This window comes from Rhipicephalus microplus, chromosome 7 (assembly GCF_043290135.1).
Source record: "Rhipicephalus microplus isolate Deutch F79 chromosome 7, USDA_Rmic, whole genome shotgun sequence".
NCBI lineage: Eukaryota > Metazoa > Arthropoda > Arachnida > Ixodida > Ixodidae > Rhipicephalus > Rhipicephalus microplus.
This window is the reverse complement of record NC_134706.1, coordinates 81,037,372-81,063,800: the sequence shown is the minus strand read 5'-3', so window position 1 is coordinate 81,063,800 and position 26,429 is coordinate 81,037,372. Positions and strand designations below refer to the sequence as shown.

The 26,429-nt window shown below is 48.2% G+C and overlaps 1 protein-coding gene across 4 annotated transcripts in view; it reads right to left on the bottom strand.

Moving 5' to 3' along the window:
* nonC (serine/threonine-protein kinase Smg1) overlaps nt 1-26,429 on the bottom strand; it is a 195,597-nt gene that overhangs the window by 37,330 nt on the left and 131,838 nt on the right. For all 4 annotated transcript variants that reach the window (XM_075869329.1, XM_075869330.1, XM_037430511.2 and 1 more), the window contains 6 exons: nt 19,903-20,157; nt 12,688-12,861; nt 11,852-12,040; nt 7,594-7,790; nt 6,924-7,056; nt 4,629-4,704 (listed from right to left, as the gene is read on the bottom strand). In XM_075869329.1, coding sequence (XP_075725444.1) covers nt 4,629-4,704; nt 6,924-7,056; nt 7,594-7,790; nt 11,852-12,040; nt 12,688-12,861; nt 19,903-20,157 — 1,024 coding nt within the window. The remainder of the gene's footprint in view (nt 1-4,628; nt 4,705-6,923; nt 7,057-7,593; nt 7,791-11,851; nt 12,041-12,687; nt 12,862-19,902; nt 20,158-26,429) is intronic.

Below are 26,429 nucleotides of genomic sequence, written 5' to 3'. Positions count from 1 at the left end.
TAACAAGTCCAAGCTGATAACATGCTCCCACGCATTGTAACTTTTCATCCTCATCATCAGCAGCAGCCTGACTACGCCCACTGCAGGACAAAGGTCTCTCCCATGTTCCGCCAGTCAACTCGGCCCTCTGCTTGCTGCTACAAATTTATACTCGCAAAGTTCCTAATCTCATATGACCACCTAACTTTCTGTCTCCCCCTAACCCGCCTGCCTTCTCTGGGAATCCAGTCAGTTATCCTTAGAGGGACACTAAAGTCAAATAACAATTTACGTCAGAGTGAAAGCTTAATGTATGACATCTAAAACAAATATTATGAGCAGCAGTGCCCTACTTACCGAGAAATTCAGATAAATGCACAAGAGTACGTGCACCGCAGTAAAGAATTTTCTAAATGATACCGATAATGTCAGAAGAACTGCCTACAATTAATCACTAGTAATCGATCTAGCTGCACTAAATAAAGAACCTTCTGAGCATGAAGAGATGCAATAAAATGCTGCTTGTTTGTTTCTGTTTGATTCATGGAAAAAAGAACCGCCGGACGTTACTATGGGGAATAGCGAGAGTGCTTCAAAATTCGATTTTCGCATGGTTAAACTACACAAGTTGCGCCATCTAGCGAGACGCAGTTGAACCAAAACACGTCTGCCGTCTCGAAGCCAATGGCAGGAAATTGATCAATGGCCGTTGTTGCTGCTGTGTCTTCGGCTACTTTTGTTTTGTCTACTTGTGTAGGCGGCTGCGCAGTAAAGCTGAGCAACCTTGTGCACAACAACAGTGGCGTGAGTCGGTCCGCTTCCTGAGCCGGGTAATTTGAAGTGTGCTAACCCGATGCCGGCCACTAAAATATGATTTTATTTCAAAATAAGCCCTTTCTTGGCAAAAGTAACACTACGCGGTTTCTGGAGCACTATTTCGACAATCAACATCGACTTAATAGTTGCCTGTAGTGCCCCTTTAATAACCAGCGGTTATCCTGTCTACGCACTACATGCCCGGCGCATGGCCATTTCTTCTTTGTTCGAAACTTTTACGCGTGGGTAAAAGCAGAGATCGAATGTGCCAGCCCATCTCTATCACCTCTAGGGCACATACGATAACACCCCCCCCCCCCCCCCCTTGCATGTTAGAACTGCCATCGAATGCTCAAACAGAAAGGAAACCACCCATATTGAACGAGCATAAAAAACGTGGGAGAGGAAGGGAGAGGGGAAGTTGCTCGAGTAGGATTGGCGAACTGTTTTTAAGGGCACCTATGCAATCGCTGGGGCCCGTTATCTCGGTAAGTACCAGTGCGCTTTCAACGTGTAGAAACTGCGTGAAGAGAACACTTCTCCCTGGAGCAGCCGTATTTGCTTATGCCAGCGTTTTGTGGGAGTACTGCGATATCACATCCAAAAGAGTTGGCTGCTAGCCTTACTTCATGCAACATTGCAATTTGTTGCTCTCGCATTCACTGCGTTGCATACAATTCGCCATCGTGTTGTTGCCAGTGCTAATTGGAATTTGCGAAGGCTGCAGTTCCTCGAACTCGTGGCGCAAACAGCAATGTGCAACGAGTCGACTACCGAAGATCTATTGTCACTGTGGTCTTGAGTTTTCATCAGCACCTAATCTGATATTCCCTCGGTAGAAGAAAAGAGCAAAGCTGAACGTCGTCAGGGGCCACACAATGTGCCGCAGTGAAATCATGCACGCATGCACTATGCCGAAAACGAAGAACAAACGACATGGATACTGCGAAAAACAATTCGATAAAGCACACTCCATATCTGGCACGGCCCCACGTATGTCACGCTAACTCGCCCAATTTTTTTTTTTTTTTTTGTCGACGGGAGAGGGTGCATCTGCGCATGCGTCCGCGGCAGCAAGAACGGTGCCAACGCCGGCTCGTGGGGCCCAGGCCCACCTGCCCGCCTCGCACTCAATAATGAGCGCTCGCTCTCGTCTGGTCTCGCCTGGATGTCGCCAGGACCACAACGCGTCACCGCCACTTCGCCTTTCATCGGCATTGAGCCAACCACAGAAGATGCATGCTTGTGCAAAAATGACAAAATGCAGGAGCGAAATTCCTAGATTGTCTGTGGCAAAAATTCATTATATCAAGGTTGTCTCCCCCTGTTACTTTGTTACCTAGAGGTTGCAAATACAAGTGCTTCTAAGAAGTAACGGCGGGGAATATAAATACTTTGTTATATCGAGCAATTCATTATATAGAGGTTCTTAATAAGCAGTTTCAACTGAATATACTACATGTTTTGCTATGTAGAGCTCAGCAGTTGGTCCTTGGTGGTTTCTGCAAACATCTATTGGTTTTCGTATTCTCGTTACTGCACAGGCAAAAGAACTGCGGACATAATGTAATGGCCTTTTGTAGCGCTACAGAACAGATTAAACAAGTTACTATCAGGCAACTTGAAAAGGCCACACCTCTGCCTCAACTCTTTCATTTAATAACATTTGGGGGCTAAACCCCCGAATGCAGAGATGTTACTTGGCTCACGCCTTCGACTTGACTTGAGTAAGCCGGCGTGAAGCAAGCAGCGGACTTCAAAACGTCCAAGACGGCTTTTGAGTTTCATAGATGCTCAGGCTGTCTTGCTTGGTCAAGTCAAGAACAAGCTTCAAAGCAGAAACGCGTTGCTCACCTGGTAACGAGGTTAATCATGAAGTTTCTCGTGTAAGGACCGCGTTACAGCAAAAAAAAAAAAAAAAAAAAAAAAAAAAAGTCCATTTCAAAATAATGATAAAGATGAAGTGCCACAAGCATATTTTTGTCATTTTACGGCTAACCAGGGGCACGTGGTGCCTGCCATTGCAGCGATGCGCAGTGTTGCTTCTGTAAAGCGTCTGTTGCTTGCTGGTTTTAATGGCCACTAAAATGCGGCGCATTTCTCTGTGCTTGGTTGTTTGGAGGCAAAACAAGCATCGCGTTGGGTTCTTTCGTAAATTTTTTTTTCAATCGAATGCCACGGCGTGTATTTGTCTCGCGAAGACATTGCCCTCACCAGAATTTTGTCTCACGAGGTGCAGCAATGTCTCGCTGCATGATGGTGAAGGGGGAGGCACATAATCAGAAAACCCGTGGTAGGGGCATCTCATGTTTGTTAAGGATGGGGGGGTAGGTGAATTTTTCGTAGCGTTGTGCTACAAATGCCTATCTGAGCAAGAAACAGCGCCCTAGACGGTATGAAAGGATAGACGAGGCACACACAGCACCTAGTCAATTTTCTACCGAAAGAGACGGAAACAACGTAAAATGTTATCGTGTTTTAGAAAAACAGAGATAGCTTTTACGATTACGGAACACTTCTGCGTCGTCACCACCCGGGCTATTACTACGCACGTGTGTGCAGTCGGCACATCCTGTAACGCCAGGGAACTCAGCCACTTCATAAAAGTCCCGCATAACTATAGGAAGTGCCACCGACTGCAGAAAGCGCACCAGCATCGCGTACAGGTGCTTTGTAATGAGTAGCGTAACTTTTCGGACTGCACAGCACACTGTCGCATACGAAATGCAGACGAGATTGCCGGTGACTGTTTGAAATGAGGCAGCGCTGTAAAACCCGAGTGCTGAGCGCCATCAGTAGCTGTAACACTGGAGGCACAGGCTGTTTTCGGTTGTCCCCACTTTCACGGTGCGGCAACATAGCCAGCAGCTGCCGCACGGCGTTCTTCGTGAATCTGTACCGTGCGTGAAATTGTTGCTCGTCGTACAATTCCATTGCATTTCTTCAGTCACGTAAAGCGGGTTGAGGGATCTTTGGCAGACAGTGCGTCTCAGAGAATGCTACGCTTATGGCGAAGGGAAGCAAACTCAAAAGCGGCCAACCACCGCGCGACGTCCATTCGAGAGGTGGCCATGTAGTCGCTTTCAAGCTAACCTCGCAGTTAACTCAAAACTTGTCCCGACTTCGACCGAGCCAAGTCGCTTTCAAGTCGTCCACAAGTTCCAGAACACTTTATGGCGAGCGGCAAGACTGTCTTGAGTCAAGTACGAGTCAAGTAACATCTCTGCATTCGGGGGTAAGTCAACGCCACCATACGTTTACAAGAGAGGTAGTGGAGAGCTCCATAAATTTTGACCATCTGAGGTTCTTCAACTAGTACCGAAACCACGCAGTGCACAGGCCTCTTCCATTTCGCCTCCATCGAAGCGCGATTGCTGCGGCCGGGATCGAACGTGTGACCCACGGGCCAGTAGCCGAGCACCTTAGCCACTGTTCAATACAGGCGGACTACTCCTTAGTTTAACAGCTGTGTACCACGCAAGACAATTGTAGCATTACAACTTCGAAAATATTCACCTAGCTTCTGACAAAGCTGATGATGTTCCAGAGGTCGAAGATTCATTTCACTCACTCCACTGAATATTGGCAATACTGTTGAACAGACAGTTTTTTTTTTGAGCATTTGGCAGTTGCATCTGAGAACTCCACTGGCGACAAACTGAAGCGAGCAGCGCTTACTTGATATTATCCCTTGCGGCTGAAAACGATTGACAACCACTTGAGATTGACTGATGGTAGTCTCAAGTAGCTGCAAGAGATCACCCAACATTTTCGTGCACATAAGCACACCACCAACCCTGTGGGCACAGTGCATCCACACGCATGCAACTCACCTTGGGCTAGCGACAAGACTGCAGTCTGAGCATCAGGAAGGTAGTCGGGTCCCTCCGTTTGCTTGCGTTTCAGCACCTGAGCACACGCAACATTGCATTAACAGAACGGTCCCAGGCGACACTCTACACCACAAAGATATTGAACATATGAAGAACACAAAGCAAGAAAGGCTCACCTAACGAGTGAGTCACTACTTCGCGTTATTTAAAACTTTTATATTGCCAATTATAAGTAGACTTTCTTTTTCTTTTATAAAATGGCCTTCCAAAGTTCAGAGGTCGACCTAATGGGGAACCATGAAGACGACTTTTCTGAGGGGTCCGACAAACGGTCATTATCTTTGGACTCGCTGCTATTCGATGCATAGATAGCATCAGCCACAGAGGCAACGGAGTCACGGGAACTGCCGTGACTTCCAACGTAGGCGCCGCTTCCGGAGCCCGACATTTTTACAATCTGCCGCGATGATGGCGAAAATCCGGTATAGCTATGGTGGCTAGAGGAAGAGGTGTCAGCAATGGTGCGTCGAGGAACAGCATTTTTTAATGATGCATTGCCAACAGCATCAGGGTTTGAACGGTAGTGCCAATGCAGTTGCCGCATCAGTCGGGTGAGATTGGCAAACACCAGCACTCTCTGCACATGGGTATGTCAGTGCATTTGGCTTAAAGATATGCGACATGCATTTATCGCTCGCTAACAATGCGACATACGTTTACCTGTCTAGAAAAACTTGACATGCATCTGTTGCTTGCAAAAAAACATGACATCTATTATTTGAGAAAAATGTGACGATGGTTCCTCGTTTTAGTTGACAGCGTGCCTTAACAGCGCTTGCTTACTAGACAATTCAAAAACTCAGATTTCCCGCCAAGCACCATGGGCGTTCCACGGAAAAGCTGGCAACACTTTGCGGGGGAACTAAACCACATGACCAGTCACGTGCACACCAAACATGCACCCACAAGCGTCTTCGCGTCTTTTTGCGTTCACGCCTGTTCACCATTTCTGCATTTCACCTTACTTGGGAACAGTGGTGTGCGCGATTTGCGAAGGTGCTCAACGGATGCCAAGATGCCACTACTACACCAGCAACAGTACAGCGCTGCTTCCAAGCGACAAGTGATCCTATACGTAGAGTCAGAAAGCAACGTTTAAGCAGGGTGGAAGTTCGATGCGTCTGAAAAGTGCGTGAGGGAATGGAGAAAACAAAGAACCAAGACCTTCCCATTCGCTGTGGCACGCCATTCCTTTCGCGGACCAAAGTCTAGACGATCTACAATGCGCTCTACGATGAGTGGCTCAAACAAGAAAACCCCCAGACACCGATAGAAAAGCTGAAGCACGCCTCCTTGAGTGGAGTGGCGGAATGGGTTAATGATGCTTGGAATGGACTGCCAACCGACATGGTCCGCATGGCGTTTTCCATGTGTGGTACCTCAGTGGCACAAGAACCCCTTCCTTTGGTGAGCAGCGGCAGCGGCTCACACGACTGCTGCATACTTTTATTAATAGATGACAAGACTAAAGCCATAAGCAATTTTTCAGGATCAAATAAATGTTTCTTTGCATCGCTCCCTTTTCTGAAAGACTTACCGGTGTTCTGTGGCCACAGCACGAGGCTCTGTTTAAAGTCAACTTTTTTTTTTTTTAATGTCTAGAAGGGGTTGCAAGTCGGGGTGGTTTACTTATCAGCAATATACGGAGTAACCCTTCTCTCTGCTGGTACCGATAGAATTTTCGAATAAACAAATCAAAGCTTGCATTATATTCAGAGTAAAAGCTTGGTCAGAGCACCAATGCAGCAATATAGCTAGCTGGTTTGTGGGTTTTAACGTCTCAAAGCAGTTCAACCCATGACAGATGCAGAACAGAAAGGCTTCAGATAACTTCAACTGCCCGAGGTTCTTCAACATGCATCTAAATTGAAATACACAGGCCTCCAGCATTTAGCCTTCATTGAAATGCAAACGTGGCACTCGGAATCGTAGGCACTGCGCCGTGCTCCCGACCGGGTTGCAGAAATTAGGTGCCTTTTCTCATCTTCTAACCACTACCACCACCACTCGGAATCGAACGCGTGACTCGTGGGTCAGCAGATGAACAATGTGACCACTAGACCACAGAGGCGGACATTTCATCTAAGAGATTCAAATATGAATGAAAGGTTGCAACATTGGTATAACACATACTTGAATGGGTTGTGAGTGTAATCCCACAACTCGACAAATGTCCCCCAGAGACGGGAAAGCGTGAAATGCGGAAAGGTAGAGTGAACAGGGTGAGCAACTCACTGCCATGATATGAGAGTTGCAGTCTGCAACGGCAGACTGGAGCTCGTAGTGCTGCGCCAGGGCTGCCTGGGAAAATGTAACTTCCGTTCCAAGGCCATAGTGATGGTGGAACTCTGATATCACCTCTTGACACCTAAAACACACAAGAGCAAAAAAACAAAAAAAAAACATAGAATACAACAAGCTACCTACACGTCGCAATGGCTTTGTAGTTTGAACGTTCTTAGAATAACAATGCACAACACCGTACTCCTCAGAAACACTGCGGCAATGCAATTGTTCTAAAGGGTGCTACCACTGAATGTTGCGAAGTGGAGTACAATCTTGATGATATGAAATTCAAAGAGGAGCGAAAATAGAGTAGAACCACAATAAGCCGGGGAGCATGGCCCGAACAGTTTTCCCTGTTCTGGAGGACACTTACCTAAGGCATAGCTTAGCCTCAAGTGCTTTACAGAGGAGCGAACAATTGAAAAGTGTGGCTAGGGAAAACTGTAACCTCAAATTGCTCGTACCTCTACGTACACAAAGCGATTCGCTGAAATCACTGGGAAAATGATTTACTCCAGTGTAGTCCAATTTATAGTCTACATAATTTTTTGCGCCAACTCCTCACTCATTTGTCAAATACACGGTAAATGACGAAGCCCCATTAGTGGCGTGTCCTCACTTGGCTAGGGTGAACTCCTGGTGAAGCCCTTCCAACCAGTGTTGCCAGTGCTGCAGGCGGTGACTGGGCTGGTGCCAGCCGTGCGGGGGACCCTGCACCACGATGGCCGCGTAGGTGCCCAGAAGATCCACGGCCGTGTGCATTGCCTGCCGCATCTGCTGTACGAATGCCAGCAGCTCACCCTCGCTCTGCTCGCACTGAAAGAGAGATTCACACACCAAACAGTGAGCACGTTGCTCCACTGATCGACCGATTGACAGGATGCCAGGACCATTCACACATATGAGTGGCGCAAGGTAAAAAGACAGTGTTACTGGTCATCAACGAACACCTCGTGTGACTGATGTTTGTGTCGGCAAGTGTGGCCCATCTGTCACCACAGCAAAGTGTCTTGTAGGATAACCACATTAAGATATCTAATCTTACAGCCCATTGTAGGAAAAGAAACGGAGTGGGGAGTGCGGGAGTGTTGGGTGTGGGTCTCAGAGGCCGTGTGTGGTTGACGCTAGAGGAACGAGATGGTGCGAGTGTCGGGTGAAGAGCGAAGGCGCACTATGTGCGCGCGAGAGTACACGTGAGGAAGGACACAGTGGGACGCAAGAAGTCGGACATGTGGCACGAAAAATAACGGATTTAGTCGTAAACGTGGTTGCCGATAGCAGAGTGCATTCTCGAGTCTGACAACAGTCTGACCACTCAATCCTGTATCAGTGAATGGTCCAGCAGCTCAGAGACTTCTGCTGCAGAAGTATGAATTGGGCCTCATGCACCGTCCTATTGTCATGTTTCATTCAAAGTGAACTCGGATGCATGTCCTCTGCAACTTACTGCTGTGAGGGTGCCTTCAAGGGTGGACGCGCCCTTCGAAAACCGAAAAATTGAGAAAGTCAATTTTTTGAAAACCACATATTCGTGTAGTATGTCTAGTAAACTATCTGTTCTGTAAATATAAATGTTTAATTTATTGTGAAAGTACATCAAATAAATTACATAACATGCTGCGGCAGCCAGCGAGTGGCCAGCGAGCGCTGAATATACCCTAACTTTGTGCGTTTGCTACTTCCCAACCACGCGACCCAGCGCTGCCACCTTGGTCTTGTTTTGCTCGTGAATTCTTGGTCTTTTTTTTTTTTTTCGCCAGCCCCGGCAGCAGCATCGATGTGGCCGAGGTGAGAATCGCTCATGATTGAGACGATCTCCAAGTTTTGAAGTCTCCCACAGCTCGGATGCGAAGCCGCGATTGGAAGAAGCGCGCACCTATTGAGGGAGTGGGCGATCACGAAGTTCCTATTGGCTGCTGCGCGCGATGACGCATCTGTTCTCTGGCTCAACGTCTGCTCCGGCGCCGGTGCTCACTCGGTGCGGCCTTGCAAGCGCAGGTAAGCGCCGGTGTTGTCTGGGCGTGCTTTGTGTGTCCCGCTTGCCTTCATTCCATTCGGTTCTCACACGTGCTCTTCAATCTTTCGCCGTGTTAATGGGACGCTGATTGTTGTTTTGTCGCTGACGATGGGCAGGGCAAAGTTTGGGACTCTGCATGCGTTTTGTTCAAGAAAGCATCCGATTAAGCTTGTACGCATGGTGAGGCTCGTTCACGCGCCAACGCGTGGGCAACAGTCGCATCAATGCTGACCAGCTTCTCCTTCGTCTCTTCAAGACGATGATCGCATTGATGCTTTTCGCGACGTTGAAATTGCTACACCATCGGCGCAACGCTCCGTCGTCAAAAGTGAGGCTGGTGTTGGTGTTTCGTGTTCATATGCGCCTCATGAGTTGCGCTCACTAACTGCAATGATTACAGCCCCGAACAGTGCAACGGCGTCGTCGACTGTGCATTTGCCAACACGTTTTTGGATGGGCGAGGAGTAAGCCACGGAGGAAAGTGAACGTGTTGCTGTGCAAACAAAGCTCGGCGTTATGTCGGCAACCAACGGGCAGCGGAGAAAGACCCTTGATTTGATTGATTGGTTTGTTGCGTTTAACGACCCAAAACCACCATATGATTATGAGAGACACCGTAGTGGAGGGCTCCGATAATTTCGACCACCTGGGGTTCTTTAACGTGCACCCAAATCTGAGTACACGGGCCCACAACATTTCCGCCTCCATCGGAAATGCAGCCGCCACAGCCGGGATCTGATCCCGCGACCTGCGGGTCAGCAGCCGAGTACCTTAGCCACTAGACCACCGTAGCGGAGCGGAGAAAGACCCTTCCAGTGTGAAAAAAGCTCGGGAACGGCTGCAGCACAAGCAGGAAAAGCGGAGAAGGAAAAGAGTTTAAAGAACATTTCTAGCTACTTTGCAGGGTGATTTTACACCAAAATATGTGTCCGAAACATTCGAAGTCAGTTTTCTCAGAATGACTTTCTTGGCCAGGGAGGCTGTTGAGACTGGTGATATCTCTGCAACCGTTCATCTGATTTCTATCAGATTTGTTTTATTATGTACCCTGATGAATAGCCCACACAGTGACAGAGCCGTTTTTAAATATATTGCGTCTGTAATTTGAGATAATCAAACCTTCAATGATAAAATCTCAGTGGCAAACATCAAATCCAGTGCTCTGCTAAAATTTTCAGCAAGGAAATTAAAAAAAAAAAGAAGGGGGCTCTGTCCTGGTGTAAAGCACCCATCCAGGAATCATCACAATAAATTTCACAGTGCTAGCACATTTATTAAATTCACCAGAGCCTGACAAAGAAACCTATGAGGACTATCCTAATAAATGGCTGTAACTTGGGAACCAGTGAACCTAAATGCCTGAAATTTTGTGGTTATTCAAATAGCTTTATAATTTGCCTACCCTGCAAATTTCATTAGAATATCTCAACAAAAAAAAATTTGCCCTTCCATGGTAGCCCCCTTACAGTCCCCAACCGATTTTTCGGACCTGGCAGGAACCGAAAATAAGTCGAAAAATTGAACAGACAGAAAAATTCGTTCTTGTCAGAAATATTAACTTTATTGCATCAGGCAGGCTTAAAGAAGTCCATGATTCTGTATTGCCTCATATTACGCTTAGAAGCAATTTGGTTCGCCCATATTTGTGCCAAGGTGGCATCGTCACCGTAAATGCTCGACAAAAGCCTCACCGCGGTGGCGATCTCCCCTGTCGACAGCTGCGGGCGATCATCGTCGTCATCATCCGAACCGCTCTCCGGCTGCGGCACAACCTGGCGAAGAATATCTTTGTCTATGGGCTCTGCGCACGAAATTATCGTCTGCACGAGCGAAGTCTTTAAATAGGAAGTTTTAGACTAACATTTGCAGGTGCTGCGGTTGCATTACGAGTTCTAGAAAAGTGTTTGCTCTCCCTAGGGAAAAGTCTAGGGACATTCGCCCCAACCGCAAATGAAAATGCACGGAAGCTACACACAACACTTTGCAGGCCTCGCGGGCCGCGATTGCCGCACGCTATTTAGATTTTCTGCGGGCAGGCCGCAAATGGCGACTCGCGTTACGACGCATGCGCAGTGGCAGCGACTGCCCCGCAAGGGCTCGCGGTGCGCTATTCTAAAACTCCCTAATGCCATTGTGGCAGGCACATTCACTCCACTAATGCGCAGCTCCGCCTCCTCTCTGTACGGTGCGATGTGCTGACCACTACGGCTGACCGAAGATGAAAAAATGGTCCCGTGCCGCATTTTCTAAAGCAGACACGGCCTCCGAAACATGAAATATGACGTTTGCTTTCCAATCTTGGAGACGGGAAAGCCATTTTAAAATTAAGCCACTATGCTTAGTCAAGCCGGCAGAAAATTCAACAAGGCGGTGGCCATACAGGTTCGTGGCACGGCTCGAAACAAGCGATTTAGTCCGAATTCGTCCGAAAAATTGGTCGAAAAAATGCATTAGCCCTAGGAGAACCCTGACGGTTCACTTTTGAAGTCCGAAATATCTAACAAGTTCGAATTTTGGAGTCCGAAAAATCAGTCGGCGACTGTTAATTCATTCAAAAGCAATGCAAGGGCTACATTTTAAGACAACCCTGGATTTATTACATGCACACGGAGCTTAGTGTGAATGTACAAGAGCTCTTTGTGCCTCTTTCTCATTTCTCTGCTGCATTCTAAAATAACCCTGGATTTATTACATGCACAAGGAGCTTAGTGTGAATGTACAAAAGCTCTTTGTGCCTCTTTCTCATTTCTGGTGTTTCGTCATTTTAGTGGGTGTTCCTCAATGTACTTTTACCTATTATGCACAAATTCCAAGAACCACTCCGTCCAAGATATCTTCCTCTACTAGGCTAATCACTTACCTGCTGGAGCAGCTGAAGCTGCCCAGAGCTTTGAAGGAACTCCACCAGGGGTGCTAGTGACCCTACCGACTCGAGGGCGGGCTCGGCATTCAACACTCGGAGCCACCTCTCGGGAGCCGTTCCAGATGACAGCGCCGACATGGCTGCGCTCTGCATAGCGCTCCAGCGGCGACACTCCTCAAGCTTTTCCTGTAAGGGTGACAACGGTTGTACATTTGAACAGCATATGCTAAGGCTTACTACAGAACTTTCTCAAATGTAAATATACACTGCATTCTATAGTTCCAGAGGTTTAAGATGGCAAGTTTCAAAAAATTTTATGAAGTTGATATGTGGCGCAACACCAACTCTCTCCTCCCCCAGTCCCTTCAACAGCAAAAAATGAAATTCGTGATGGAAAGTGTCAAATCTTTGGTACGATATCCTAAATTGAACCTTCAATTTTTTGGACTTTTTTCTCACTTATAAAAATGGGTGCAAGCTTTATAGCAATGAAACTCTTTGAAAATTTTGTCACTACAAATTTATTTAGCGTTTTACTCTGTGAGGCTGCATTGTCAGACTAGACGATACACTTGACGATCCACAACCACGTTCAGAACACACCCTTTATTTCCCCTCATGCCCCTCATGCCCAATCTTCCCCTCATACTCCGTCTACTTCCTCTCATATTCCCATGTGCCCTCTCGTCATTCACTTGACACTTGCGCTGTTTAGTGCTCTTGCCATCAACCACACACAGTCGCCGAGACCCGCACCATACACATGCGCACTTCTCAGTCCATTTCATACCTCACATCATAAATTACAATAATAAGTGTAGTAGTGGGCTCACCATGAGGGCCTGAAGTGCCGAGTCCCGTGCCCCACGGACGAGCGCCCACTCGCGGTAACGTGCGGGCAGAGAGAAGAGTGGGTGCTCCTTGCCCTCCGAGGCCAGGGCCTCCTCCAAAATCGTCTGCTGGGCACAGGCCTCACCCAGGCTCTGCTCCGAAGCGTGCACGCAGCCCTGCCACAACGGGAGAGTAGAACAGTTGGTGTATGTGTACACTTAAAGGGACACTAAAGAGCAAAAAGATATTCCGTGTATTAGTTAAGTACGATTCCACAATACCGAAAACACTCTTATCACAGCCCAACACTTGCTAAGCAAGAAAGCACGCGAAAAGAAAATGCGGGCACAGATGCCACCTTGAGATTCTCGTAACAAGCACCGTGACGTCAGATTTTGAAGGCATCTGCTGGGTCCTATGTAACCTATAAAATGAAGTACATTGTCATCTGTTGGTGTCATAGACCTACCATACTGCAAAAATTTTTATCGAGCCAATGTCACAAGAACATGCAAAATTCATCCTAAAATCTTGAACGTCGCGTGCAGGAGCCCTGGCACCAAATTTAAAAATGAAACTTCTACCTTGATTTTCTCCACTAAGAATAAACTTATGATAGTGAAACATAGCGCATTAGAGTTCTCAGAGTGCTGCTTGTCATTCTAAACCATGTCATTGTTTCTCTTTCGTGTCGTTGAGAGCACAGCAGCATAACACTATTTTCAGCTGGTCGAGTCTGTGTATCTGCTCAGCCAGTGTATGTACCGTCTGCAACATGCCATTCAATACATTTCAGGTACCTCCAATTGCTTTCGAATATTTCAGTATGCAAAAGCATCACTTTTCATAATTCCTTAAAACATCCTGAAGCAGCCATTGCCACGGAAATTTTTCAGTGCCAGTGAAAGTGATGAAGTTTGCCGACATGCTCAAATAGACCTAACAACTATTCTACCAGAGTTTACGCTGCAGGGTAACCTCTCAGCACCAATTAGCAACTTGGAATGGTTAACTGCCTCGTCTACACCAAAACCTGATGAGTTCACATATATGATCCCATTCTGCCAGAAAGCAAAGCTTTAAGCTCGCCTTGAAGCTATACTGCAGGGCTGAAGACATGCAGAGCAGATGGTCTTCAAACCGATCCAGAAGCGGTATACCATTCCAGAAGAAAAACAATTGAAGGCACTGCAGTCTATGGACAATGATTGTGTAGACAAAGTTTGTCAAGTCACACAGACAACTTGCTACGATCAGGTAGGATAATTGCTCTAATTTGAACGAGTAATAAGCTGTCTGGGCATAGACATTCTTTCACCGACACTGAAACATGACCTTCCTATCTGCAGTGGAATACCACAACAGCCAGTTCCTAATGGAACAATACCATACTCACTACTGTACCCTATTGCATACCTACAATGTAGTAAACCGATGCTGCCCTCCCTAAATTGCACAAAATCTTTTCCTAAAGGCCATGCTGATCCGCTTAGACAATGAGCCACTTTCCAAACAGTGTATCTTAGAATGTCTGTGGTATGTAACGTTGCGCATACAGTCAGACGAACACAGGAAGTAAAGAGGTGTAAACGGAAAGCGCAAACTATCAGTTTCGCATACAATCAGACGAAAACAGGAAGTAAAGAGGCGTAAACGGAAAGCGCAAACTATCAGTTGATAGTTTGTGCTTTTTCTGTTTACACCTCTCTACTTCCTGTGTTCATCCGACTGTATGCGCAACGTTACATACCACAGACATGCACAAACTCGCCCAGCAAGAAGTACTTAATCTTAGAATGTTGACCTAAACTGTCATTGTGCCAGAAGCTGGCTGAGGCTTTAATAAACGTATCATGTAGCGATGTTCTATTCGAGAGACGACCGTACTTACTCGCATAATAATCGCACTTTTTCCCCAAAAATATTGATGCCAACTTTGGGGTGCGATCATTATGTAGGGTAAATTTTCTGCGAAAAAAATGTTTTGAGCACCGAAAATGCAAAGAAGTCGCGAATTAGAATTCTTACGATAAAAATCATGAATATAACAAAAAATAAAAGCAGAGCAAGGCTTACCTCTGTAATAAATGCACGCATTATTAAGCAGGTACAACAGTACAGTCGAATCTCATCAATTCGAACACGCTTAATTTGAACTTTTGGTTAACTCGAACTAACGCTGAGGCCTTGTCAAAGCTGTGTGTACAGTGAAACTTCGATTATACGTCCCCCGGTCCTGCGACGACCCGCGGTTTACGACGAATTGGCTTGGTCCCGGCAAAACCCCCATAGAAAACCTCAATTGAAAACCTCAATTGAAAACCTCAATTCTACGACGCAATTTTACGCCGGCCCCGCCTCGTACGACGCTTAGCTGGACTGTCCGAGAAAAAAACAAAAACAACCTACGATGACGCTTGCAGGCTGCCACGCAAGCACATTGCGGCCGGATGAAAAAAAGTCGGGAAACCGAGGAACCGAGTTCGTTCCTCCGCACGTTCTAGCACACTATCTGCGCTGCCACCGCTGCCACCACAAAGCCTCTTCAATTTTTCGACACGCTGTCGGCCATAGCTAGCCAGAGCCAACGTTGTCCAGAGCAAGCCGGAGCGCATTCGTTTTGCTTAGTCGCATTGCTCTGCGGACTTCCGTTGGGGCCTTTTTTTGTTTTGTTTTCTGCCTTCTTTTGGGTGGCTTTGTAGTGACAGCTGTGAGCAGGTAACATGGCAGATAATTTCGAGCTCGCTTTCTAGTATGCGATAACTTTCACTAGATTTCGCGTCGTTGTACCCGACGTGTTGAGCGGCGATTGTTGAGCCTGTCTACGTTTGGGACAGCTGCGAGAACCGGAACTAGCTGCTGTCTAGCTACTAGAGGGCTGGGGAGTTTTAGCCCCTCGCGATTGGTCGAAGCTTGCGCAGACGTATGCGCTTGCAAAAATCGAATGGGCCCACTGCCTTGCTGCTTTTCAGGCATTCCTTCACGTGTTTGCCTCATCGGTGGGTTGTGTGCTGCAGCTGCTGTGTCTACGTGCAAAATTTTCAGTATTTGGACAATGGTGTGCGAGGAAGCTTTCGCATTCTTGGTTGTGAGTGCTGCGTCTCGCAATGTCGCGGAACCAAAAACCGCTGACGCTTGGAGAAAAGCTTCGCATAATCGAGAAGACGGAAAAGCGGAGCGGAGCAACAAAGGCCACCATTGTCCACGACCAGAACATTCCTGAGTCGTCGCTGAAAACGATCCTCGCAAAGAAGGACAGCGTCCTACTAAATGCGGCAAAGTTCGGCCTGAACAGAAGGCCGCGAAAGATGGCAAATATGCTGCCATGGAGACGGCCCTCGTTGAGTGGTTGTGTCAGGCCCGCAGTTCAGGAATCGCTGTGGATGGCGCAATTTTGAAGGAGAAGGCGGAGACAGTTGCATTGCGCTGCAGCTTTGATGACTTTAAAGCCTCCAATGGCTAGTTGGATCGCTTTAAAAAAACGCAGTGGAGTTGCGTACAGCCGCTGCTGTGGAGAGAGCTCGTCAGTCAGCTCCAACACTGTCGAAAAGTGGACTGAATTGCTGCCGAAATTGATACGGCAATACAAGCCGTCCGACGTGTTCAACGCGGACGAAACTGGATTATTTTATAATATGCAGCCAGAGCAGGCATTAACATTCAAAGGAGAGAGCTGTCACGGGGGTAAGCGAAGCAAAGAGCGTCTTACTGTATTGCTTTGCACTAATGAAGACTGCTCAGAAAAGCCTCCTGCCCTCGTGATCGGCAAGTTTGCGAAGCCACGATGCTTCAAGAATTTGAAAAGGCTGCCGTGCCAGTACATGTTCAACCGCAAAGCCTGGATGACGGCTGCTATGTTTTCAACATATCTGCAGCAGCTGGACTCTCAAATGGGGGCTAAAAACAGAAAGACTCTTCTTCTGCTTGACAATGCGCCATGCTATCCATTAGATACGTCGCATCTTAGAAATGTGAGTTACATTTCTGCCCCCCAACTGCACTAGCCAGCTGCAGCCACTTGACGCCGGCGTCATCAAGCGCATGAAGCAGAAATATCCGAAGTTTCTGGTGCATCGTCGGCTGGCGGGCATGGAATGCAAACAGTTGGATAAGAAGCTTTCTGTGCTTGATGCAATGCACTACATTGCTAGTGCATGGGACGCAATCACACCAGAAACCATTGTCAACTGCTTCAGGCACTGCGGCTTTAATAGAAGTGGTGCTTGTTCTACCAGTGAAGCTGCAGTGCCTGTTGACGAAGAACCAGAGTTCGGCAACCTGGAGCTGCCTGGATCCTTTGCGGACTACGTTGGTGCCGCCGCCGACGTTGCAGTGTGCAGTGCAATGTCGCTGGATGACTTTATCGAAACTGTGCGTCCTGACACTGCGGGAACTTCCGACGAGGAAGAGATGGATGACACTGTAGAGGCTAGTGCGTCCGTTCCGACGTACGCAGACGTGTTGTGCTACGTCGACAACATTCGGCGGGTTGCTTGCGCACGCGAAGAGATCGGCGACTTGCTGCCAGATGTCGCAGCTCTCGAAAGAAAGCTGATGCATCGTGGCTGGGCAAACTCGCAGAAAAAAATCAGATTTTTTTTAAAAGGTGAGAATAAAGATTTGTTCACACCTCCGATAAAATGCGTGGTTGTCATTTTTTCAAGTAATTTAATCTACCTTCATCGAAGCAGCGTAGATTTGTGCCGGGGACTTTCTTACGCATTATGTGACAACTGTTGCGGGGCAACAACGACCATCAGTGCCTATATTCTTGCTTTTTCGATTATACGACGCCCGGATTAAACAACGATTTTGCGTGGTCCCCTGAAAGTCGTATAATCGAAGTTCCACTGTATTAAAATGGGGAAAACGCCCTGCAATTCGAACGTGCAAACACTTGTGACGATTATTTCGAACATACCACGCACTGAAAATGCTCTCAGCGCCATGCCAGCTCTCGCGGCAGCACCTCCAACACCTTAACGCTGCGCACGAAAGAAAAGAAAAGGACAGAAAAGGCTGCAGTGGAATGTTTGCTTTCTCTCAAATGCCGATCTGCGACGCGCCCTTGTCCCGCTTTTCCCTTTTCCGTCCCTGCCACGTAAAGACCCTTTTCCTTTCAACCCCACGCGCGAAGAGAGAAAGGAAGAAAAAAAAAGACAGCTGTCGCAGAGTGTTGGCTCTCTCTCACGCGCCGGGGCCACGCTTCCCCCTTTCCCGTCCCTGCCATGGACTCTTCTTTTTAAGATGCGTGAAGCAAAAAAAAAAAAAAAAAAAGCTGGTTCTCTCTCAAGTGCAGATCTGCTTCTCTCTACTTAGATACGCTTCTTTCTCGTCACGTGCTGGCCACGCTGCGGCTAAGGGTAGCAGTGGAGGCGCAGTTGTCGTCTTTAGAGAGTGTCGGTGCTGGACATCTCTCGCCAGGAGAATGCTGAAGCCGACGTAAAAATGCTTTGCAAGCTGCGTGCGAAATTGATTGACTCGTTGCAAGGCAAACGTGTACAGATGCGCATCACCGATTACTTCAATTATTGACGAATGTCCTGTGATTTGTGAATAAATGTAAGTCTTGACACTTCCCCCTCATGTGTCAGCTCAATACATGCGCCACTGCATGATGAGCCCTCCGTTCATTTAGCTTTCTTTACTTTGAACTTCTTTTAATACGAACAAATTTTCGGGCTTCTTCGAGTTCAAATTATCGAGATTTGACTGTATAATACATGCATGGCACACTGCCCTTTTATATTTATTTAAATCTCTGACCCCCTTACATTCATTCAAAGCCTGAAGCGTCACTGGCATCAGTGTTATCGCTACACGATTCTGTCTGAACCGGCGTTTTCTTCACTTTCCGCTCAGACAGTCATCTTCCGTTCCGTCAAGCACGCTGGAAATGCCAGCCTTCTTTACGCTCTTGACGACCACCTTGTCAAAAATGGTACTCCATGCTTCAAGAATCCGTCAGCAGAGTACTTGACTTCCACAGACGGTTTCCCGATTTTGCCACTTGGCGTGAAATTATATTCGCCTGCCACCATCCACTCTGCGTACAGCCTCCGGGTGTTGTCCTTCAACGGTTCAGCGACACATTATTCTTTCTCTTCTCTCTAGTGTACTCAGGAGTTTATGTTCAGTTAACGCTGCCCTTCCCTCACTTACGGTATTTACTCGCATAATCCTCACACTTTTTTTGGTGAAAAACCAGTGCAAAGTTGGGGTGTGTCAGAAACACGCGGGGAAGACTTTCCACGAAAACGTACAGAGCAAGAAAGAAAAAGAAGTGGCTGCAAATCGGGATTCTCACACCAGCAACTAACAGCAAGCTTTGAGAAGTACTACTAAAAACTTACATAAAAATAAAAGCAGAGGTTCAACACAAGGCAAGATTTATTCGAGGCGCAAAAAGTGCAAGCAAATAGTCGAGAATTAGAATACCATACGCAAAGCTTGTGGTCGTTGCGGGCGTAACGGTAGTGTTGCCACTCAACAGGAGCCCTCAAAAGGTAAGAGTACGATGTTAGTACTGCGCTGATGGCTATTTAACAGAACCATCCGCAGTTTCCTTCTGAAGCAATGAAGTTTACCATCAATCCCAGTCTTGTGCACACGGCAGGCCCAAAACGTCTTGGTGGCTTTTAGCTGCCGTCACCAGTAGCGAACACAAAACTCGTCGACTCCGAAGGGCCATCCAGCGACCCCGTTGCCGTTGTTTAATACACGATCAATCACTTTCAACTTGAAAGCAGCCGTGTAGCTTCAGTATCGCCCCATATTGTGATAAGATTACCGAAAAACATAAACACGCCGCAATGTGCTCTTGCCACTTGGCTTGGCTTGGATTGAATTAAATCTCCATGCAGTAAAAGTACGCTTGATGCTCAAGAGATGGCACGCGCTATCATCATCAACAGCTGGGACGAGCGGACGACATTATTGTGGCAATTTTGGGGGTGCGATAATTACTCAAGGAAAAAAAATATAGTATTTTTGTCGGGCGATGTGGGGGGTGTGAGAATTATGCGAGTGCGAGGATTACACGAGTAAATACGGTACTCTCTTCCTGCAATAAAGTAAATTCCGCTACTCCCCCACCTCCCAAATCATCGGCCAGTTGTTAACGAAAGCCTTCCACAAAATGGATCTGGGAGGCCAAATCTCTTAACAAAAACCTTATCAACAGGTAAGGGAACCGACACTACAACTGGCACGCCCACCTGCGCCTGCTGCCACTCATGGAGGAGCTCGGCAGTCTTGTCCAGTGCGTCAGCCAGCAGCCTTCGGTTGTGTGCCCAGGGCTGGGCCGTCTCGTGGATGCGGATGGCCAGCAGGGCACTAGCCATGTCTCGTTCCAGACGCGAGGCGGGAGAGCACATGCCGGTGTTGCTGTCCCAGTCGACAAGCGGGTCATACACAAAGGCCTCCAACAGCGTCAGCAGGGTCTCCCGACCGCGGCGCAAGACCTTCAGAACCTGCGGAACAACCAGACAGAAATATCCGATGTTGATGACGTCCACCACGAAGCACATTTCAAATATACACTTAAACCATAATATACCGTAGATACAGTGGAAATTCGATTATACGTTCCCCGGTGTCGCGACGACCTGCATTTTACTACGAATCGGTTTGGTCCCGGCAAAATCCCCATGGAAACAATGTATTAAACACCTTGGTTATACGACGCAATTTTTCGCCGACCCCGCATCTTACGACGACCTTCAGATTCCATCGGAAAGGAAAAAAAAAAAACACACCTTTATTCGAACCACATGTTGACCAAATATTCACGAGTGCAAAATGTGAACTTGTGTACCCCAAGGAGGACTACAGAAAAAATAGTCATCTTCATCTAATGGAAAATTTATACTCCCGGAAGTTCATGCACTTCTACATATTCCTCAATCGCATGCATACGTATCTGGAGTTACCTAGTCAAGCTCTATCCATATAGATTAGGTTCAGCTGACTAAAGAGGTGATATTTTCACATTTTCGGTCCATGGAAACATTTTCAGGTCGACATACGGCTGATCTCCTGCCTCTGTCACATTCTCAGTCACTGGTTCTCGCACGCATAAGGGCACGACACAGCTGCTTTCGCCGTGCAAAATTACTTTCACTTCACGTCGACGTTCATAACAACAGTGGGACACTACTTGCAGCACTTTACAAGGCAACAAATTACAATGCGCACAGCTCAGTCGCGCACAAATGCATCTTGCATAAACTCGTCCGTCGCCATCATGCGATAGCGGTGGCACTGCGTCTGACTTTTCTAATGGGAGGCTCACGGCAACACGGCTTCAGTTTTTGTTCTGACGAGCAAGCAATTTTCGGGCTCTATTTATCGGTAAAAAGATGCACGTTGGATTTCATTATTTTTAAGGCTGAGCGTAAAGATTTGCTCGGACCTCCTTCAACTAATTATTGCTGCCGTTAGCTACCACTGGCAACAATAATTTAATCTACCCTCATTGCAGAGGCAGAAGGTCATGCCGCGGGCTTATTCAGCCAGTCTGTACCCGTTTTTCAGGCAAGGCTGAGTGTCGCGGTCTATAATCTTAGTTTTTCGGTTATACGACAACTGGGTTATATGACGGTTTTGCGTGGTCTCCTAAAGGTTGCATAATTGGGGTTCCACTGTATAATCGAACCTTATTACAGTGAAGTTGCATCTTAACGAGAGTAAGTTTGTTATAGCTAAAAATTCGTTATGAATATATATTCCTAACACTACATCTAATGCAAGACTATTCTTCATATGCTTCGTCATAACCGATATTTCATTATATCTCGACTTGTTGTATCGAGGTTTCAATGTAAATGAAAAATAGTCTGGCAATAGATGCAGTATTAGAAATTGTAATGAACTTTCAGACAACTTATTTTCTTGGCATGCAACTTTGTTATAATGAGGTTTGAGTGTAAGTACAAGGCTTGCAGAGATGCTTCGAAATGGAAGTGGACAACTTGGCCAAAGAGTGGTGGCCTATGTGCACACTAGATGAGTGTAACTCAAAATTAGCCGTGCCGTGTTCAACCAGTTTCTTCAGTTGCAGCGAAATGTTAACCTGCCAAATAATTGCACCAATATGAACATAAGTGAACTTAGGAAATGAATCTTGCCTCACTTTGACAGCATTGTAAAGCTTCTAGGTCATATGATTGCACCCCTTAGCAAGAGACACCTACAAGGGAGCAGCTCTTGCCCCTCTATGAGTGATGAAACACTGGTCTGAAACAACCATTCCACATTTACTTTAATCTATTTTGACGAAATCATACAGTTTATGAATACAGTCGAGCCTGCTTATAACGAACCTGAGTCTGACGCGGCATCCGTTCGCTGTATCCTGAAGTTTGTAGTAAATGAAACACAGCTTTTAAGAAAGTTGCGAGTGAAAACACAAACTTTTTTTGCCCAAAAAAGTCTGTGATGCACGTGTTTCGGAGAGCAGAAGCGATAAGGGCGGTCTCTAGTTCATTTAAAAAAACAGTGTGCTTGTTCGCCGAGGCCTGTGGCATAAGCTGCATGAGGGACTGGTTCCAAAATTTCGTCGTTCTCGCAATTTGATTCCTCCAAATCACTCTCGCCATGTACTTCATTCACAATGCCCTAATCCGTGCACGATTCTGCGGTGTCGGCATCATCATCAGCCGTAATTAAACCATCGCAACATGTGTTCCACCCGCTCTCTCATGTCGGAGTCGACGGCGCGCTGCCACAAATCACTGCCGCAGTTCGGAAGCTTCAGGCTCGGCATTGGGCCCGAAGTCGACGAAGTCGGCCTCGCGAAAACAGTTTCACCCGCACGCAGCCGTCACCGCCGCCCACTAATTCACCATCTCCAGCGACAAGTTGGCTCAAGCAGCAAGTTGGCTGCCAGGTGGTCTAGAGCTATGAGCAAGCGCTCCGCAACGCGGCACCTAACGCGTGGATTACGCTCAAGCCAAGCGGTCATACTTTCGACATTTTGCTGAGCAGCAGGAAAAAGCGTGCAAGTCCTCTTGTCTGCCATCTTGATCACACACTCACACTAAGAGCGAGCAAGTCGCACACATGCGACACACAAGCCAGAACGCGCGGAACAGCTCTGGGCCCGTTTCTAGTCAGAAAACGAAACTAACTTGAGCCAGCGTGCCTGGCGTCGCGGAGCGGTTGAGACGGGCGAAGGCAGAGCTGAGAGGTTGTGATCAAGAGAGGGGAGCAGATTTGCGAGAGAGGAGGGGCAAGCAGTTCCGATAGAGTGAAGAGAGGGGAGGACGTGGCGGGAGGGCGACCTTGAAAACCAAAACACGCGGGAACAAGGTTGGTCGGGTTGTCACGCGCTAACCCTAAATCGCACAACACACACCGCTACGTCTTGCCACTCCTTCCAACTAGCCCAAACTCTCCCTTCCCCACACACGCAACCCCCAGCACTCCAGTCCCAATGATGATGATGACGCCGTCACGTAGTGCCCTCTCTCGGCCAAGTCCCTATGATGACGCCGTCACGTAACGCCCTCTCTCGGCCACCCTCACAGGTCTCCCCCCCCCCTCAAAATGTGAAGCCACCACTACACATCGCCTGCAGCGTCATGGTACAGTGTCAGCTGATCTGCGTGTCTCACACCGTGGCGACGACCCGTTTTGGGGTCCACTAGAACAAAGTCATTCTGTCCTACACGTCTCACTGCCCGAAAGGGACCGGAATGCCGGGGTGCAAGCTTCGAGGAGAAGCCCTTGGTGGCATCGCTGGGGGAGTGGCTTTCGAGCAGAACAAGATCACCCTCCTGTATTGTCAGTGGCCGCCTGTGCTGGTCGTAGCAAGTCTTCTGGGCGCGCCACATGTGATTTTGGTGTGTCCTGGAGAAGTCAAGCACCTCCTGCAGACACTTGGAGACCTCAGTAGCAAATGCACGGTATGCTGTCGCAGGAGGCTCCGCGCCGTTTTTGGCCTCAGCCTGTGTCCATGGGGTTCTCAGCTCCCGGCCATAACAGAGGAAGGCAGGCGTGTAGCCCGTGACGCTTTCAGCCGTGCGCATGGCCAGGGCGATTTCAGGGATGTGCTGGTCCCAGTCTTTGTGGTTGGAACAATAAGCCCTAAGGCACTGCTTGATAATGCCATTGTGGCACTCCACCATTTGCCCGGCAGGGCGGTACGGAACAGTGTGTCAGTCTTGTATGCCCCAATGCTGAAGGAGGCCCTTCCACAACCTGCTTACAAACGGCTTTCCATTATCACTTGAAATGGAGACAGGTGTGCCATGTCTGCAAAAAACCTGGATCATGCAGGCCACCACACTCTTGCTGTTTGCTGCCCGCAATGGAAAAAGTTCAATGAACTTGGTGAACTTGTCAATCACCACGAGAAGGTACTTGTGGCGTCGAGGCGTCATAGGCAAGGGCCCAATTATGTCCATGCTGAGCTGTTCCATAGGGGCAGTGGCCCATTGACTGCTCATCAGCCCTTCTGGCTTCTGCCGGTGGGCTTTGGTGCGCTGACAAACCTGGCAGCATCGCACATACTTGGATATGTCCGAGCGCATACCCAGCCACACGAAATTCTGAGAAACGCGTTTGAGGGTCTTGAAAAAGCCGGAGTGGCCGCTAATCGGGTGGTCATGGGACAGTCGCAGGACCAAGTTGCAGAGATGGTTTGGTAGCCAAGGTACTTTCCTGTTCCCTCGGTGCTGTACAAGCAACCCACTCTCTTCCATCTCGGTCCTCTCCGCCAGGTCTTTGATCAAAGGTTGATCACTGTCAGTGGGCGGAAGTCCCTTCATCACAGTTCGTAGTTTTGACAGTATGAGGTCCTGCTCTTGTTCCTGGGTGAGGAGCCCTGCATCATTCAAGACAGTAGTGTCGTCCACTTCAGATGCTACAGCAGCTGCCTCAAAGCTGATTTGTGGGCTGGGCTCTGGAGCAGCCATAGGGAACAGCGTCTCGTGTAGACTCGGGCTTGGAACTTCCTGGTGCTGAAGGGGAGCTCTGCTCAAGGCGTCGGCTGGCACATTTGCAAGACCCCGCCTGTGCTTGATTCTGCAGTTGAAACCTTGCAGCCGCAAAACCCAACGCTTTACACGTGGTGAGGCCTGGTCTGTGGTGAACATCCAGGACAGTGAGGAGTGATCACAGTGTACCTCAAACTCGGTTAACTCAAGGTATGGTCGGAACTTGTCCACTGCCCACACCACAGCCAGACACTCCCATTCTTGCACTGTATAGCGCTGCTCTGCCTCAGTGAGGACCCTGCTAATGAAGCTTATTGGACGCAGTTGAGCATCACTCTCGGCTGCCTGCAGAAGCACCGCTGCAATGCCGACTCCACTGGCGTCTGTTTCCACCACGAATGATCTGTTGAGGTCCGGCAAGTTTACAACAACATCGTCGGCCAGGGACTGCTTAAGTGCTCTAAAGGCTTCCTCTTGCTGCAGCTCCCACCGCCAACGTTGGTTTTTCTTAAGGAGTTCTGTGAGTGGACGTGCAGTGATAGAAAACTGAGGTATGAACTCTCTGTAATAGCCTGCTGGTCCCAGGAAGGCCTGCAGCTGTTTGAGTGTTGTTAATTGAGGATAGTCCAGCACCGCTCGCACTTTTTCCTTGTCCGGCCTACACTGCCCGGGCGATATTTCATGGCCAAGGAACTAAAGGTATTGACAGCACACGTGCACCTTCTCTGGGTTAATGGTCAGCTGTGCCGAACTTATCCGCTTCAACACCTCCCGAACATGCTCAAGATGATCCTCTAGGGTCTCCGAATACACCAGGACATCATCGAGAAACGCCATGGCAAACTGGTGATTAATTCCCTCCAGTAGTCGGTCCATCAGGGTCTGAAACGTGGCAGGACCTCCGGCAACTCCAAAGGGCATTCTCATGAACTCGAAGGTTCCCCGATGGCAAATGAACACTGTCTTTGGAATATCTTGCTCTTGAACAGGGATTTGAAAAAAACCCTGTGAAAGATCAAAAATTGAGAACCACCTGGCTCGTCCCAGCTGTGCCAGCAACCAATCAGTCCTCGGCATGGAGTAGACTGGCACCTAAGTGCGTGCATTCAGCTGGCGGTAATCCACGGCCATGCGGTAGCCACCAGACTTCTTCTCAACCAGGACTGGAGCACTGGCGTGCTGACCTTGGCTAGGGCGGATGAGGTTCTGTGCCAGCAGGTCTTGAATGCAGTTGTCCATGATGGCCTGCTTCTTGGCATTCACTGGTCGCAGTTTGCATCGAACAGGTGGGTTGTCTCCCGTGTCTATGCGATGCTCTGCCAGGGTTGTGCAGCCCGGAGTTGTGGTGAAGATTTCGCTGAACTCTTCTAAAATGTGTTTCATGCGTGGGTCTAGGTCCGAGGAGTGGCCGGGAATGATCACATTGCAGGCTGCAGTCGCCTCCGGCACACTGGCACACACACTGGCATCGCCCTCAGCAAAAATGCAGCGCAGACTGTCTCCAAAATTATCCACTGCCTCCAGCTGTTCCCAAACGGCCTTGACAAAGGGCGCAATTCTTTGTGGTTCTGTGCCGACAGTCCAGCCACCAAGTGACACGTGCAGAGAGATGCCACTCACCGTTAGGAAATCTCTACCAAGGACAATGTCACGGCACAGGTCAGGAACGCACAAAAACTGCTGTCTGCGGCAACCGGCAGCCCACTCGATCTGGCACTTCAGAGACATGGTCGACTGCGACCAGCCTGATGCCAAACGCAGCACGCGTACGTCTGCCTTGGGTTTGGCTCCAGAAGCTTGGGCCG